Here is a 12,503-nt window from a genome sequence, read left to right on the forward strand (position 1 = left end):
TGTTGGTGCCAGACGGGCTGGTTTGGGTGTTTCTGTAACAGCTGATGTCCTGGGATTTTCACACACAACAGTCTCTAGAATTTACTCAGAATGGTGTCAAAAGCAAAAACATCCAGTGAGCAGCAGTTCTGCAGACAGAAATGCCTTGTTGATAAGAGAGATTAACAGAGAATGGACAGACTGGTTGGAGCTGACAGAAAGGCTACAGTAACTCAGATAACGTTCTGTACAATTGTAGTGAGCAGAATAACATCTGAGAATGCACAACATGTCGAACCTTGAAGCGGATAGGCTACAACAGAAAAAGACCACGTTGGGCACTTTATTAGGACCATAGTGTTTATAATAAAGTGCTCAGTGAGTGTACAACTTACAGACGTATTGCAGATGAACAAATGATGTAAAGAAAAGTAGATTTCTGGGTGATGTATGTGTGCTATCAGGGAAGGGTTAGTAAAAGTGAATACATGATTTGTGAAAGGATTAGGGCATATGTGAAAACCAACAATATGTATTTGTTAATTACAGTATGTAGACAGTTGAATACAAGAAAGTGTGTGGATACACTGACAGGGTCATCTCATGTCATCCAGTGACAGTTCACTGCACATTACATGACAGCACTGACCAATTATTGGCCTTGTTGCCTAGTGTCCACAATTCAACTCGCTTCCTGCAGCCTCTTTATAAAGGAAAAAACAAACATTAAATATCCCTGTGAAAGAGTATGTAGAGTTACATTAATTACTGTATTACAAGTGTATTATTTTATTAGTTGTAGTTTGGAATAGAACATGAACAGTGTGGATACAAAATTGTACTACCAGCAAAAAATGTCGTTTGTTGATAATGAAAAATACATACATACATACATACAAAATTAAAGTGGACTGGACAAAAAGGCTCAAATAATGTCTCACAACTCTCCGGTTAAAATAATTACGCTCGCGCTTCCCGCGCCTCTTACATAATGGTTGGTGACATAACACGGTACTGGCTCGAGACAGCGCGAGCTCGGACACGGTGCGCGCGTCAGAGACCACTCGGTCAATTTAGCCAAAGTGCCAGTTCCTCTCGTTCTCTCACTCCCCCGGACCGGTCAACGGCTTTTCTTTTCTTTTGAAATGACTGTTAGCCAAATGAGTTGCATACAAGCTACCGCAGAAGCGAAGCGGAGGAGCGCGTTGACATAAACCTGGTTTGTTTATTGACCAAACGCACCAACTTTTAGGGAAATGTAAAAAAATGGCGATGTGCTTGTTAAAACGTTTGCGGCGTCCTGGTCGTTAAAGTGTCAGGTGTTTCAATCTTTTACTCTGGTTTTGTGTATTTTTAAAATATAATTTTAGTTAATTGTTATGTAATAAGTGATATAAAGCAGCGTTTCTCACAAGTAAGGTAAAGAGGGACGACGTGTGTTGGCGCAGAGAGTTTTGACAGGAAAGTAATGGAAAATGACGAACCCCAATCGCCGGACCCGAGCCAAGACAACACTCAGACAATAAGAGGTAAGGGTGTCTGTCAATAAGTAGGCTAACCCATTACTATACCTCAATGCTACATTAGCAAAATTATCAGATTTGGTGTTCTTATGTGCTTATTAAACACGCGCATATAAGACCAGTGGAAGCCTAAAAATACACCCCTTATGTGACAGAAGTGACTGACTGTGTCTGCCAGCAGTCCTATACGAACCCACAGAGCTTGTGCCAATGCCACACGTGTCAGCGTCACCACAACTCTGGCATGACTTCTCCCTCTTATCTAGCCCCAGCAGTATGCAATTATTACAGTATATTTGTGCACAATGTTGCCTAGTATGTGTGAAACATTGTGCAGTGTCACTTTGTCTGTGACTTTCAATCATTCTCAGTGTAGAGTGAGTTGGCAGTCAAAATCAAAACATTACTTTGTATCAAATTTATAATGCTTGTGATTATAAAGTTGAAGTGAATAGTGGATATATAAAAACATTTTAGGTAAAATTGTATACACCGATCAGCCACAACATTTAAACCACCTGCCTTATATTGTGTAGGTGCCCCTTGTGCCGTCAATGAGGTCATAAAAGTGATATGACAGGTATGACAGGTGTGGGTGAGAAACAGATCAATATTAAGTCATTTGTAATTTATAATTTACATTTTTGCTAGAAATTCTTCTCTCTGCCCAGTAGTCATAAAAACGATGCATAATGCAAATGTTTAAAATTATTTTGGAGTATAATATTTCACACTGCAAGTCATTGCTGTAACTGCTTGAAGTGTCATGTCAACTACCCAAATAAAATTTCGTTATCATTTCATTTGTGGAACACAAATTCAGAATTGACAGTTTAGTGTTATAAAGTGATTTTGTAGTCTAAGTGTATTCAAACTGTTAAAATGTTTAAATAAATCATACAGTTGTGTAATCTAAAATAAAATTTCCATAATTAAGTTAGAATACAATATTGGTACTGGTTCAATATTATCAGCTTTTAGAGAACAGAGATGTAATTGTTTCAGAGGAAAAAGAAATGTCAGGAAAATAGAAGAGGGAAAAAAGTTAAGGAAAGTGATACTCATTGAGCAAGAAGGACAGAGAACAGCATATTTTAGTTACTAGAATTAGGCTAAAGTCCCACAAGAGTTTCTTATAAGGATCTTATTGTTTATACCTAAACAATCAAATACACTTTATAATTCCGCCGATCCCATCTTGATCAGGATTTAATGTAAACGCAGTTGTTTATGTCTAAAGTGAATTTAAACAGTGGGACAAAAAGCATATTTTCATAAAAATGTCAGACTTGACCAGTGTCTAGTAGGCTATGTCATATAAAGGCTATTAATCAAACAACAATAAAAGGAAACGAGAAAACCACTCACAAATTTTCGCTGAATAACTTGAGTAGATTTAAAAGTATTCATGTAATAGAATACATTTAATAATAATGTTTTTAATAATGTTTTTAGTTTGTTTTAATAATACCGACCCCTGATGTGGAGAGAGTGTTCATTTGAATAATAAATTACCAGGAAAGTAGAGATGATAAAATTATTTATAATTATGCTTAGCCTTTATCAAGTTTTTTCTAATGCCTGATAGAAAAGTATCAACCTTTGCATACTTTAGGCAGAATATTTCACCAGTCACAAACATTAGAAAATTGTGCATTATGCATTAGAATGAGAACACAAATATTTCTGGGCTTAAAAGATACAAGAACTAAATCAATGTGGAACATTGTATCTCAAAAAGAGGACAATGTGGCTCCACATGTGCTGCTTAAAGATGTAATTCACACAAAAATGAAAATTCTCTCATCATTTACTCACCCTCGTGCCATCTGTCTACGACTTTCTTTCTTCAGAATGAAAATTAAGATTTTTAGAAGAATATCTCAGCTCTGTAGGTCCATTCAATGTAAGTGAAGGGGTGCCAAAATGTTGATGCTCCAAAAAGCACATAAAAGCAGCATAAAAGTAATACATACAACTCTTTGTATGTTTTATTACTTGAATCCATGACTTCAGAAGTGATATGACAGGTGTGGGTGAGAAACAGATCAATATTAAGTCATTTGTAATTTATAATTTACATTTTTGCTAGAAATTCTTGTCTCTGCCCAGTAGGTGGCGATATGCATGAAGAATGTGAATCACCAAAAACACAAGAAGAACAAAATGTAATTTAATGTGGAGATTGACTGAGCAGGGAGGAGAATTAGCAAAAAAGAAATTAAATATTGATCTGTTTCTCACCACATCTATCATATCGCTTCTGAAGATATGGATTAAATCACTGGAGGCACATGGATTAGACAACGTTTATGCTGATTTATGTGATTTGTGGAGCGTCAATATTTTAGCACCGATTCACTTTCATTGTATGGACCAAAAGAGCTGCGATATTCTTCTAAAACTCTTAATTTGTGTTCTGCAGAAGAACAAAAGTCATACACATCCAGGATGGCATGAGGTTGAGTAAATGATGAGGTCATTTTCATTTTTGGGTGAATTATTCCTTTTTAAGGATGATATAGCCCCTGTACCAAACAACTTTTCCCATGCCTGCTCTACCTCTCTATTGTGCAGGACATGGACAGGACAAGTAATCCCGCTTATTTAGCATTGTTTTGCATTTCTTGCATTGCTTGAACATGTTTTATGCACAACAATAACGCTTTATCGGCATTAAGGGAAATTTAGACCAGACACATAAACTGATTTCAATTAAATTTTTTCATACATTACGAATTAAAATTGTGATCAGTGTATTGAAAATAACTTTTTAATCTTTTTATTTCTGTTATCATTTTATTTCTTGGAATCAGATTCACGTGGTGTTTATCATAGATGACGTATTTTAAAAGTTGTCATACAGTTTTCATTATAATGGGGCATAGGTTTTGCAACTCAAAACTCACTACTCATGAGTACTTTTAAACGAGCTACTCTTTTACTCTTACTTGAGTAGTTTTTAGGACAGCCACTTAATCTACTCACACAAAATGTTTTAGGAAGAAACAGTACTTCTACTTGAGTATGATTTTTCAGTACTCTTTCCACCCCTGATCAATTCAATATGAGCAATTTTTTATAACTTCATTATTGAAATAACAATGTGAAGAAAGGCTGGTATACGTCTAGGTTACGGATGTAACCTCTTTTCCCTGATGGAGGGAATGAGAAGTTGTGTCGAAGAAGCGACAATAGGGGTCTCTCTTGAGAGCTGAATAAAAATCCTGAATGAAACAGATGCATTTCCCTCCATTTATACCTGTATGTTCGGGGGTGGGACATGCAAATTCTGTCTGCCAATTTCTCATTGGCCTTTTCTCATAGATCAGAGATGCGAAAGGCTCTCAAGAGAGACCCCTATTGTCGGTTCTTCGACACAACGTCGAAGTGAGCGACTGACGAGGAACCTCTGTTTAACACAGTATAAATTGTTCTGCAAGATGTATAGTATCGGTGTTGGTTAAACAAAAAGTAGATTCGTTTTGTGTTGGTTTTGATAATAATTGACAGTATTTTAAATTTCAGTAATGTTTTTAAGACATCTCTGAAATCGTTTTTATTGTGTATATAGCCTAGGTCTTGTTACATTGTATAACAAACAAGCACTAATATATATAATCAATATCTTCAGAGTACATAATCAGTCCCTCCTTCCCTCCTGCTGTGTGCCTTTGCTCTCATCTGATCAGCATCCCTTTCTCTTCATGTAGCCCTCTATCTAAAACAGAGTCTTTCTCATGTTCTCACACTGCTTATCTGACACTCCTTTTTTGCTCTGCTCCTCTATTTTCACTGTATCATCATGAAAACAACACATACCTTCTCCTCTCCTTCTGTTTAGATCTACTCCACGGCCACTTTCTGTTTTGTTTTTTGTGCTTCTCTTCTTTGATCAGTTCCCAATTGCACCGGTGCAAAAGAGGATGCTCTCATAACATATCTTTCATGTGTATCATATAAGCCTTCCCACTGCTCAGAGCCTGTGCTAAGAGAGTCCACTTCTCATGCCTGTGCTAACCTGTGCACTCGCTAGCACTTATCTGCATCTTTGCCTTTTCTGTCCCAGACCAAAAGATATTGTGAGCTCTGCTACATCAGAAAAAGAGAAAAAGTCATTTAAATGAATGAAATGCTATACAGAGATGTGGCTTTCACAGATTATGGCCGTACGTGCTTACGATTTACATTTATTCACTTAGCAGATGCTTTTATCCAAAGTGACCAACAGTGCATTCATGGTAGGCCTATACATTTTTATCAGAGACTAATTATCCCAAGACGGAGCACTGGTATTAAAATTAATGGGTGAAATTAGAACATCCAAAATGACAGATGTAGAAAAGGAAGTTCCGTCTTGCAGGTAAAAGAGCCAATCACGTTTTAGATACAGATGTTGCCTGTCAGTCAACTCGAGAACTTTCATGTGCATTATAGTGGAGCGGCTAAGTGATATAATCGTTCAGTTTATGATACAAGCGTGAAAATTGGCATGAGCAGTCTCCATGGGTCACTTGACAAAAAAATGGTCCGAGCCACTTGAAATTTGAAGATGGCGGCCATTTTTCAAGATGGCCAACACCTTAGTGGAGCAGTTAAGTTATATAGTGGTTTATTTGGTGATACAAGCATGAAAATTGGCATGAGCAGTCTCTGATGGTCACTAGACAATAAGCCACCCACAGCTACTTGAAATTTCAAGATGGCGGCCATTTTTCAAGATGGCCACCACCTTAGTGGAGCAATTAGGCTTAAGAAATCATTTAGTTGGTGATACAAGCATGAAAATTGCCATGAGCTGTCTCAAAGGGTCATTTGACAAGAAACCGCCCACAGCCACTTGAAATCTCAAGATGGCGGCCTTTTTTTTTCAAGATTACCACCACCTAAATGGAGCAGTTAAGCGATATAATTGTTTAGTTAGTGACATAAGCATGCAAATTGGTATGAGCAGTCTCTAAGGGTTGCTTGACAAGAAAACACTCTCAGCCACTTGAAATTTCTATTTTCAAGATGGCCGACCCCTGGATCCTCAAAAGATCAATTTTCCGTGTGTCAGGAGATAAAGATGTGAAGAAGGTAATCATCACCATGAACAAAGAGAGGCTGCTCAAAAAGCATTTTTTGAGAAAGTGAAACAACTCACATCAGTGATGCGGGAAATGGGTAACCCTTTCATGGAAGAATCAGATGATCTGCTTGTGTTGGACACGAAGGACATTGTTGATGTCAGTTCAGCTGAACTGATAGCAGTACATCACCAACAAGGCAAAGAACAGTTCAAGTCTTTTGTGACAGATCTACAGAGCCTTGACAGTCCATGCTCTTTCTACAAGCCTATCAAGAAGAATATGGTAACTTTCTTCAAGCACAAGCCAGTTGTCAGTGGAACAAACTCCAAGATGATGGAACTTAAGGATGACTACCAACGTTTCTCCCGACTATTCATCTCTTGCCAGAACAGGCAGTGTGACTTACAAGAGTTCTTCATGCATGAGAACCAATCAGCTCCCACCTCTCTATACTTCCAAGAATAGAGACATACAGCCATACATAGAGGCGGACGGACATTGTGTTCGATGTTTACTGGAAGTCCAGTCTGAAGTCTGAGGCAAGGTCAAAACGGGGAAAAGCAATCAGAAGGAGAGTAACAGGCACAGGCAAAACTCCGTCAAACTGGCAAAGCTTCCTACGGGATGAAAACAACAAACAGGAATTATTCCATTTTATTGCTGATAAAGTAACAGAAATGAAAACAGCCAATATAGTCATTGTGACGAAGGGAGAAGATTCTGCTAGCAACCAAACTACTAACCTGGATGCATTAGCCCCGTGTAGTCATGAAGAGGCAGACACGCGTATTTTCCTTCATGCCCAGCATGCAGTGAAACAAGGACACAAATCCCTGATGATTGATGCCAATGACACAGACATTTTAATCATAGCCACTTCTGTTATGAGGTCTTTGATGCAACTTGGCCTGGAGAAAATGTGGGTGACGTTTGGCAAAGGAGAGAAGACAAGATGGATCCCTATACATGAGGTGGTTTCAGCCATAGGACCAGAGAAAACACGTGGTATCCTCTTCTTCCATGCCTTCAGTGGTTGTGACATTGTGTCATCCTTCCATGGCAAATCAAAGAAGTCTGCCTGGAAAACATGGGACGTGTGTGATGAGGTCTCAAACACATTTGCAAGACTCAGCAAATGTCCCTCTGCAGTGGAGGATAGTGACCTGCAAGCTTTGGAGAGATTTGTTGTGCTAATGTATGACAGGTCCAGCAATGTCACCACTGTGAACGAGGCCAGGCTTGATCTCTTTGCCAGAAAGCAAAGACAATATGACTTGATCCCACCAACTCAAGCAGCACTCAAAGAGCATGCCAAACGTGCTTCTTATGAGGCTGGATACGTGTGGAGACAGGCATTGAAGCGACATCCACAAATGCCGAGCCCATCCGACTGGGGATGGGTTAAAAAGGATGAAGAGTAGAAAGTCTTCTGGACTCCACTTCCACCTATTGCAGAGAGTTGTTGGGAGTTGACCAAATGTGGGTGCAACAAGGCATGTACTGGAAGGTGTAAGTGCTTCAGATATGGACTCAGTTGCACATGCCTATGTAGTTGCCCCTGCTAGAACCTATTTGCATGTTTCTTTTGCCAGTGTTAGTCCTCTATGTTTTCCAGTGTAGGCCTATGGCTCGGCTTCCCCTCGCCACATCGGCGCATCATGTTTTATTTTGTCACCAGACTATCACTGTGACATTTTCAGTTTAGTTCCTTAGTATTGTTTGAGATACTTTCTGTTTGTCATGGTTCCATGGCTGTGTCAGCCAGAGTCGCTGTTGCCTCTGGATCTGTTCTTACTGACATTCAGTATTAGTCATTGCTCAATTTTTTGTTTAGTGCACTGTCCGTTCAGCACCACAACTGTGCTAATTTATTAATCTTATTTTTGTTTCCCCACCTCTCAGTATTAATTTAACATGTTTAATAACTGTTAGTTTAAAAAAAAAAAAAAAAAAAAAAACCTCCCTTGTGACTGTTACCTTGTCGTGGTAAGGGAGCTTGTGTACCTCAATGAACCCTGAGAGCTATGCCGGTGGGAGGCAACTCCTGACAGGCTTTACCAAACTGGACAGGTCATGGGTGAGGAGTCAGACAAAACACAGTCAAACTACCTCTCTTGACAGAGTCTCTTGAGGAACCCAATACATTTCTATGAGAAAATGTATCATTTAAAGGTCCACATGGCGGGCGGCAGTAATCCTGAAAAATTGCCGCCATCTTGAAATTTTATGTTGCTGTGGGCGGTGTCTTGTCAAATGACCCTTTGAGACAGCTCATAGCAGTTTTCATGCTTGTATCACCAACTAAATGATTTCTTAAGCCTAATTGCTCCACTAAGATGGTGGCCATTTTATCTTGAAATTTCAAGTAGCTGTGGGTGGCTTATTGTCTAGTGACCATCAGAGACTGCTCATGCCAATTTTCATGCTTGTATCACCAAATAAACCACTATATCACTTAAATGCTCCACTAAGGTGTCGGCCATCTTGAAAAATGGCCGCCATCTTGAAATTTCAAGTGGCTCGGACAATTTTCTTGTCAAGTGACCCATGGAGACTGCTCATGCCAATTTTCAAGCTTGTATCATACACTGAACGATTCTGCCAAACATAAGCACTTAGCCACTCCACTATTAGCCAGACTAGCCTGAAAAATAGCGAGTTTTAGCATGATCTAAGTTAAAGATACCATTGTTGTCAGATTTTTGTTCTGATATGAAATATGTTACTTGATTATGTTATCTTGACCAACTCTTGGAGATTTCTGTCCTTCCCCATTCAAGTTAGATGGGAGCTATCCCTTTCATACCGCTTGTGTTAGGGAGCATTCCAAAGATGGCCGCCGAGTAGACTGACTTGCTTTGAAAGGGACTTTGATTTTGTCCATTTGTATGTGCCTTGGGATCTAAGGCTACTCAAGGTTTTTTTTTATATTTTCTTATCAAGAACCATTTTTTGAGTTGGCTATATGATTCTTTGGAGCTTTAAAATGCTCTTGATGTTATTTATATATTTTTCATATCATCATACTTGTTCTAGGTATCATCCTTTAACAAAGGAAAAGTTAAGCTCGTTTACATGCACATTCTACACAAGTTATACTTAATAAGTTTACAACATATGTAAGGTCATGTAAATGCCATTCCTTTACTGGGGTAAGGTTACAAACTGTTTAAGCGTAAACCAATCGATACTGGTATATTTTGGCCTCAGTGTCGCTCTGCTAGTTAACACCTTTACCAGTGTGTGGTGGTGTGGCCGTGGTTAAGCGCCAGTTTGTGAATGGAGAGCGAGATCAGGAGATGAGAACAGTAAGGATCATCACCTGGCAATGATTGTCTTAACAGCTGTTTGTCATTGGAGTGAGAATGGAGACGCTTTAAGAGCGAGCCAGATGCCAGTCCCAAGAGAGAGAGAGAGTTGTTCTGTTGAAAAGCAAGTGTTAAATACTGAAAAGTGTAAAAATAAAAGTACCTTTTGAGTTGGATTTTGCTTTCTCCCACTTCCTCCTTGCTCCATCCTAAGAACTTTGTTAGTCAGTCAGTCAGTCAGTCAGTCAGTCAGTCAGACACACAGTTGGCCAAATTCTGTACAAAATCAATAATTACAAAATTCATAGCAAAACACAAGGACAATGTTGTGTTACACAGTGTACTTGCCGGCTTGTCTAATGTGCACAATGTGCACAGTGTGCATGACTGTTTATGTTTTGATTTAGAAAACATGGAATATGATTTCATTTATAGCAAAATGGTAAGATATCGGATGACCTGGTTCGTACAAAAAGGTACAACTTTTAGTCCCATGGAAACCAATCAATCAGCAAACAGCTTTTCAAATCGATATAATACAGACGTCAAATTCTAGCTAGCCTCATATCCAACATTTTATTTTAAGGATGGATATGTTTGTGAACAATTTTGTTTATTCAGTCCATATTTATTTATGCACTACAAATGACTGATGTATGTCAATAACCTTTAATATGCTTCCCTGCTCTTGTTCCAAACCCTGATATCTTTATGATCTTTCATGGAACATAAAAAGTTGTTTTACTATTACATTTATGGTTAGATTTAAGGTTTGGGTAAGGGGTTACACTTTAAGGTTAGATTTGGGTTTTAGGGGATAATCGTACTTAAGTAGTTCGTTGGTACATTTATTTTTCTACCTGTAAAGCACTTATAGGCTACATAAATTATTTTTAAAGAGCAAGTGAACAAAATGGTATTTTTGGAACTTTAAAGGGTTTGTGCGCTTACTTGTGGACTCCTTAGATGCCTTTTTTATATCTTTACCTTCATGAATTTCATCATCTATACACAATTGGCCACTCAAATAATAATTGTATTGGTCCTCTGGCATTGTCGCTGTTGTTGTTTTGGTGATTGCTGAGTCTGGTGATAAAGCATAATTCTACTGTATATAAACCCTGCGACACAGCTTTTTGAATACTCCTCTCATCTGCAGTTGATAGTTCAGATAGTTTAAAGAATATATTAAACCATAATAGTATCTTACTGAAACTCAATAAAAACTTAGCGTTGGCTATTATGTGCTGTATTGTGCCATTTTTGGTTTTTATCAGGGCATTCTGCAATGCATCAGACATCCAATTATAAATCAGAATCTTAACCTCAAAATCAATGTATGTCAGACCTACACTGCTTTCTGTAAAAAAAAATCCTGCATATCCACATGCATATCAGATAGTCCCCCCCCCCCAACTCAAGCCATTGGTTGAGTAACATTGTTGGGTCTAAGCAGGTCGCTCAAAACAAGCACAACAGTGTTTACAGATTTTGAGAAAATGAACCTATGAATGGCTCTGCATATTAAGCTGGAATAGAAGAAAGTATATTAACACTAAAATAGTCAGATACTTCAGCTTTAATGCAAAGTTGTTAAATCATCTCAACAAATATCTGCTTCTGAATGCCTCTTTAATAATAATCCATAGAATCTAGCATTCTCTCACACAGTTCTGTTTCTTTGTTCTTCTTAGTTTCTTTATCTTGTTTTTGTCTCTCTGTCTCTCATTTTCTCTCTTACTTACCCTCACATCACCCTGCTGGAAATAAATACCTCTGTGTTTGGTGAGAATGGAGATAATCTAGATTAAAGGAAGGATTAGTGTTTAGTGAGTGTCTTTGCATTCCTGATATATTTCCAGAAGCTGATTGGCTAATCTGAGATGCAGATCTCAGACACACACACACACACACACACACACACACATTGCAACACACTTTAGTAGTTTGTTCCCAAGCAAATTTGTGGATACAGTGATGTCATAACTGAGACAGTGTGACATTTTGTTTGACAAAAAGTGGGGGAGATTTTATACTGGTGGGAGTGAGAAAGAACTTTTAAAGAATGAACAGATGAAGAGATGGGTGAGAGACAGAGAGAAAGCATAAAGTAACACTCGATGACAATATGTCATGTGTTACCTAATAGATGTTTGTGTATCTACATAGATGAGTGAGAGGCAAATCTTGAGGCTCATGCAATAATGTCAGTGGTTGTCAAGTGAAACCCGAAATATCTATCTAAATTATTTCCAGGTCTGAGCCGTTTCTTTTATTTACAGTTATTAATCTTGTACATCCATGCTCATTCACAGTGAGTTGAGTTCAATTTACATTTACAAATGTGACTCTCAACATGGAAAGTAATGTTTTGGCTTGATGTTACTGACTGGTTTTCTTTGTTGATTAATTTTGTAGCAGCAGGGGTCCTCCGTGATGTCTGGTTATGTACCAATGGAGAATAACTGTCACCTCACAGTTTGTGACATCACATGCTTTATGTGCCAAAGTGTGACTTGCTTCATGAAAGACTTACAGTAGTAAGCATTATCCCTGTCCTCCTGAACGGGCGTGTATTCCTTTCCTGCCCAAGTCTTGTTCCAAACGGCAATGTTTTCATT

The 12,503-nt window shown here is 38.4% G+C and overlaps 1 protein-coding gene across 3 annotated transcripts in view; it reads left to right on the top strand.

Moving 5' to 3' along the window:
• Nucleotides 1-1,021: 1,021 nt before the first annotated feature.
• Nucleotides 1,022-12,503, top strand: part of LOC127655715 (nuclear receptor ROR-alpha A-like) — a 42,237-nt gene continuing 30,755 nt past the window's right edge. For 2 of the 3 annotated variants that reach the window (XM_052143664.1, XM_052143667.1), the window contains exons 1-2: nucleotides 1,022-1,198; nucleotides 1,399-1,508. In XM_052143664.1, coding sequence (XP_051999624.1) covers nucleotides 1,448-1,508 — 61 coding nt within the window. In that variant the 5' untranslated portion in view covers nucleotides 1,022-1,198; nucleotides 1,399-1,447. Of the gene's footprint in view, nucleotides 1,299-1,394; nucleotides 1,509-12,503 lie in introns of all 3 variants that reach the window. The other variant, XM_052143663.1, reaches the window with a different exon arrangement.

This window comes from Xyrauchen texanus, chromosome 15 (assembly GCF_025860055.1).
Source record: "Xyrauchen texanus isolate HMW12.3.18 chromosome 15, RBS_HiC_50CHRs, whole genome shotgun sequence".
NCBI classification, from domain to species: Eukaryota; Metazoa; Chordata; class Actinopteri; order Cypriniformes; family Catostomidae; genus Xyrauchen; species Xyrauchen texanus.